The 5,385-nt window shown below is 46.9% G+C and overlaps 1 protein-coding gene across 1 annotated transcript; it reads left to right on the top strand.

The window, feature by feature from the left end:
• The first annotated feature begins 1,082 nt into the window (after window positions 1-1,082).
• On the top strand, window positions 1,083-2,946 carry LOC134069162 (uncharacterized). Its single transcript, XM_062525040.1, has 2 exons — window positions 1,083-1,452; window positions 1,947-2,946. The coding sequence occupies exons 1-2, from the start codon at window positions 1,388-1,390 to the stop codon at window positions 2,653-2,655; spliced, it is 774 nt and encodes a 257-aa protein (XP_062381024.1). The 5' UTR covers window positions 1,083-1,387; the 3' UTR covers window positions 2,656-2,946.
• The last annotated feature ends 2,439 nt before the right edge of the window (window positions 2,947-5,385 follow it).

The raw sequence follows: 5,385 nt of genomic DNA, 5'->3' as shown, positions 1-5,385 counted from the left end.
TCATCAACATTCAACATCCTGTGTCAACAGTCAATTAATTGCATGTTTACATTTGGCAAAGTTTAATGGTTTACATATGGTTAGGATTTTGAATGCTTTAAATGTATGAGGCATACATTGCAATCTGCCTAAGGAATTAAATACAGTAACATAATGGTCCTTAAAAACAATATATTTCTTTACATCTTTAACGTTAGGTACTGAAGATATGCAGAATGGTCTATACTAAAAATATACAAGTGTGTGAAATCCAGTGATAGGTGGAGTGTTATCATCAGACATGTGTTTCACAAACATAACTTCCTTTTCTCCCCTGAATAGCACTCTGTTCACACACACACACACACACACACACACACACACACACACACACACACACACACACACACACACACACACACGCATGACACATACTATACATACACTCACACACAGATGCACAGAAACACAGAAAGAGGAGAGAGAAAATGCAGGGGACACACACACACACACACACCTACACAAACACAGACACACAGACACACACACACACACACACACACACACACACACACACACATACACACACACACACACACACACACACACACACACACACACACACACACACACACACACACACACACACACACACAACACACACACACAAACACACACTCCTACATGAACACAGACATACACAAACACACCTACATGAACACAGACATACACAAACACACACACACACACACACACACACACACACACACACACACACACACACACACACACAGACCCAGACACACACACATACACACACACACTCCTACACAAACACACTCAAACACAGACATAGACACAGACACACACACACACACACACACACACACTCAAACAGAGAGAGAGAGAGAGATTGCTGTTCCATGGAAAGCTACACGGAGGTTGTATTGTGTTGGAGCTGTGGGGTGATGTCACCAGGCAGGAGGAGGGGTATTCCCGCTCCCGTTGGGGAGCTGTGATGAGTCAGGAATCTCAGCTGGAGCTACGGCCCATAAACTTCCCAGTCCGTACTCACTCAGCGGCAATCGACACACACACACACACACACACACACACACCACCTCGCACTTGCACTCTATCGAAACAGCTACATTTGCACACTTGAACTAGATCTCTTACTGAGCCAAAGCTGAGGGAGAGCAAATTATAGATACAAACACACACACAGACACACACACATTGTGATTCAAATATTTAAACACTCACATAAACACAAACACTCAAACTTTGAGATACAAACACATACACATTTACATACTTGAGGAAAATCACACACCCACACACTCAAACACACACAGACATACACACACACACACACACACACCGGAGCCGGAGACCCAGAGGAAAAATGAGCCGGACTGTGCCACACTGGGCGGCTCTTGGCGCTGCAAAGAAAGGAACAAGTGCACAGCTGTAAGTAGCATTCCTGCCCGCCGGGATCAGCGATCGTATCAGTCACGTACTTGTAAATGTTGACCAGACAGAACATTTGTCTTGCTGTGCTTGTGTGTGTGTGTGTATGTGTGTGTGTGTGTGTGTGTGTGTGTGTGTGTGTGTGTGTGTGTGTGTGTGTGTGTGTGGGGAGGGCACAGACAGTCAAACAGAGCCAGTTTTTTGCAAGCCTTTCAAGAAGTGTTCAAAGTGTTGATATGGAAACTTCTGTAGCAGATTGAGGTCATGTCATCATGACATGAAGGACAAGAAAGTCCCTTTCAAACAAACCATCTGTTTCAGCTGTGTAAACTGTTATCACACATGTAGTGCTTGACACCAAAAAATCGGTTCGTTATGGTGCGTTTAGTGTTTAATGAGTGTAAAACAAACTGATGGATTAGGGAAGAAGGTCTGTCATGGTGGTCAGTCAACAGAGGACTAACGCCCGGGCTGTTCTCCTCTCCTCTCCTCAGCGAGCTCTCAGCGGCCGTGACGGGTCTGATGGCCCCTCGCGACGCCCTCCGCCGCTTCCTCCTGCTGAAATATATCCAGACGCTGCTGCTGCCGCTGGGCAACGAGCTGCTGCTGGCCGTGGGCGCTCTGGCCAGCCTCTACACCCTCCTGCTGCTCTCCTCGCCGCGCGTCTCCCGCAAGGCTTCCGTCGTGCTGCTGGGCCAGCTGGCCAGGGCCGACGGCCTGCTGCTGCTGCGCTGGGGCCTGGGCCTCGAGTCCGGTCTCGGGCTGGGCGACCTGAGGCTTTCACTGGGCTGCGTCGGGCAGGCGAGCCCCTGGATCGTGCGGGGCCTGCTGCCCGAGGCCCACCACCTGGCCAGTTTGCTGCTGCTGAGCTGCGTCAGCCTGGAGGCGCTGCTGGTGAGCCACTGGGCGGCCGAGTCGCGCCACGTGCGGACCACGCACCACGCCAGACTCGCCTGCGCCCTCATTTGGACCGGAGTGGCGCTGCAGCTGGGCTTACAGGTGGTGGGACGCTGCTCGCGGGACTCAAACTCGGACGCAGACGGGGGGCTAATCGGGCGCTTCCTGCATGTCTGTGCTACTCTGGCTCCACTCTCGCATGCGCTGATGCAAGGCCTACAAGGGCTGCTCTGGGTGGGGAACACTTGGGTGCTTTATACGGTATTTTACCGTAAGACACAGAAGGGAAAGAGCTGTTTCCACTAGAGCTCTTCCCCTTTTTTGGGCGTAGCCAAAACAAACAAGCTGGAGTAGGATGGATTGTATTTATGCTATTTATACTGTATGTCTTCTGTTAAAGTCGTGGTTTGTTTTGTATTTATCGAGCTGAGGAGTTGAAGGTATTGTGTGCCTGGATCTGTGTGTGAAGGATGATTTGTCTCTCTCCAGGCATTAATGGAAAAACTGATGTCATCTGCCTGGCATTCACTTTGTTAAGAGGAGAGCGAGAGAGTGAGAGTGATGCGTGCGTGTGTGTGTGTGTGTGTGTGCTTGTGTGTGTGTCACAGCAACAATGAAGCAACATTATGACTGCTCGCTCAAAGAGCTAATAAAGGTTTTCAATAAAAACAACACTGCACCTCTGATTCACTCAGTCACTCCACACACACACACACCACGCCACCCCACTATGACGACAGCAGCCAGACTGAGGCAGAGAGAAACTTCCTGACGTGAGGTGTGACTGCACAATAAGATGTCTTTCTCAACCTGATTCATCATCCCCCTTCCTCACACAGTCACTAGTCATGTAGGCACGAGGCAGACAGCTCAGATGGCGTGGGTGTGTGTGTGTGTGTGTGATTTGCTTTGCCTAGTGATGCCATAACACCAATCTAGAAGGGTAATGCCCCAAGTTGCATATTGTATTAGGCTGGATGAACCCTGCCTGAACTTCCAAGGAATTTGAATTTTGCCCGGCAGCTCAGGCTGGAAACCAGCAGATCTATCTCCTCTGTTTACTGCCAGAACCTTTGGCTCCAATCAGAAACGGCCATACTCTAGTCCTGGCACGCTATTGGCCGGTGACGTAACGATAACGAAACTTAAGCGATGCGAAGTGCAGTAGAAACAAAGCGCAGCCTCCCCAGACTAATGTTCAATCTTAAAAGATTGAGCTCAGTATGGTGAAAACCAGACTAATATTGTATGGCATTCTGAGCAATTTTCACTCAATGAAATGCCTCTGTGTCCCTGCAATCTGATTGGCTGTTGGAATCCTGCAATCTGATTTTCTTGACAAATCCCTTAATTTGATTTGTTGTTGGTATCCTGCATTCTGATTGGCTGTTGAATCCCAATTTGGTCGGCTAATGGAATCCAACAGTGTGATTGGTTGTTCTTAATCTAATTAAGCTTGGTAATCATATGATCTGAATGGCTATTGCAATTCCTGCAATTTGATTGGCTAACGAAATCCTGCACTGTAATTTGTTGTTTCAATCCTGCAGCTTGATTGGCTGTTAGAAGCTCACAATCTGATTGGCACAAAATATTCAGCCATTTAGGTATTTTTTCCATGAGTTTATAGGGCCAGTCACTCAATCCAGCTGTTGTGAGATCAACTCAGTTAACTCACTCACTTCATCCACAGATGCAACAAAGAAGCTACATCTGTGCGTGATCCTGACACACCGCCATCTTCTCAGGGCCTGAGGTCATTTAAACTAAACGGAGGCAAGTGGAAAACAGTCCTGTGGCCAGGACCAATCAAAATGCAACATTCTCTTTTGGAAATCAGCGACTTCAATAGCATCCAGAATAGTATCTGAAAATGGTTGAAAAAGCTCGCACATCTGGAATTAATGCAGAAGAGTATGATTTGTGGAGCAATAGGCTGCCATCCAGAAAAGCTCTCTTTCAGGGAAGGCCTTGAATATTGCAGAAAGACAATGCCAGGCTGCATTTTGCACACATGACAACAGCATGGCATGACTCCATAGTAGTAGAAGTCCAGGTGCTAAAGTTGCAAAGGTGCTGCAGTCCAGAGAGATGCCCGGGTCGACACGTTTGACCATGACACCAGATTCTGATGCTACTTTGGTCTGTGCTTCTAGTCTCTGAAAGCAGATGCCATAGGCTGCCATCCAGAAAAGCTCTTTTTCAGGGAAGTCCTTGGCTTGAATATTTCAGAAAGACAATGCCAAACTGCATTTCGCACATATGTGACCCTGCAAGGCAAAACCAGTCGCTTTGCTCTCAATGCTATTTTAGGAAAATCCACGTTAAACAAACGTTCCGGCTAAAATGTTGAATTTCACGTTTTCGCTTAAAGGTATACTATGCAGGATTGACGATTTCATCGCCGGTTTCGCTTTCACTTTTCATTTTTGCTCGTTTTATGCTTGCATATTTCTCTGCAGAGCTTCCCCTACAGCTTTAGCGTGTATATTTGACAAAACTCCTCAATCGGTCAGTCTGCCGTGCCTTTTCATGAGACTTCCTGGAGTAGAGCATGGGTGCGTGCCCGGTATCTTCTGAAGTTGCAAGTGTGGTTTTACCGCTACAGACCACTAGAGCGGCCAAAAAAACCACCGTTAGACCGGTAATGACTCATTTAATCATATATAACAGTATGGAACGAATTGATTAACTGAAAAATGTTGCATAGTATACCTTTAATTCGACAGTATACAGTCTACACTTTCATAACATGAACACATTTCACGGAAAAACATACGTTTTGACTCTTAAACCCGGTGAAGATTCAACACATCAGCAGTCATTGCCATTGTCCACGGCGTTTAAAAAGGTGATTTTCTCCTCTTCTGGTATGTTGTGATGGGAGAACCATGCCAACTTTGAATGCGGTTATTTTAGCGATATTTTGTCTAATAACCTACCCTCGACAACATCTCGATATACAGTTCATATCCAGGTGCTAAAATAATCTGCCTGCAGTCCAGACAGATGCCTGTGGGTTGACACATTTTTGAC

The sequence above is a fragment of the Sardina pilchardus genome, chromosome 21, assembly GCF_963854185.1.
Source record: "Sardina pilchardus chromosome 21, fSarPil1.1, whole genome shotgun sequence".
Classification (NCBI taxonomy): Eukaryota; Metazoa; Chordata; class Actinopteri; order Clupeiformes; family Clupeidae; genus Sardina; species Sardina pilchardus.
The sequence above is the reverse complement of the archived record's forward strand: the minus strand, read 5'-3'. Positions and strand labels throughout refer to the sequence as shown.

Coding starts and splice junctions, on each gene's coding strand:
- LOC134069162 (XM_062525040.1), top strand. CDS start 1,388: ATGAGCCGGACTGTGCCACACTGGGCGGCTCTTGGCGCTGCAAAGAAA. Junction 1,453..1,946: donor AAAGGAACAAGTGCACAGCT/GTAAGTAGCATT, acceptor TCCTCTCCTCAG/CGAGCTCTCAGCGGCCGTGA.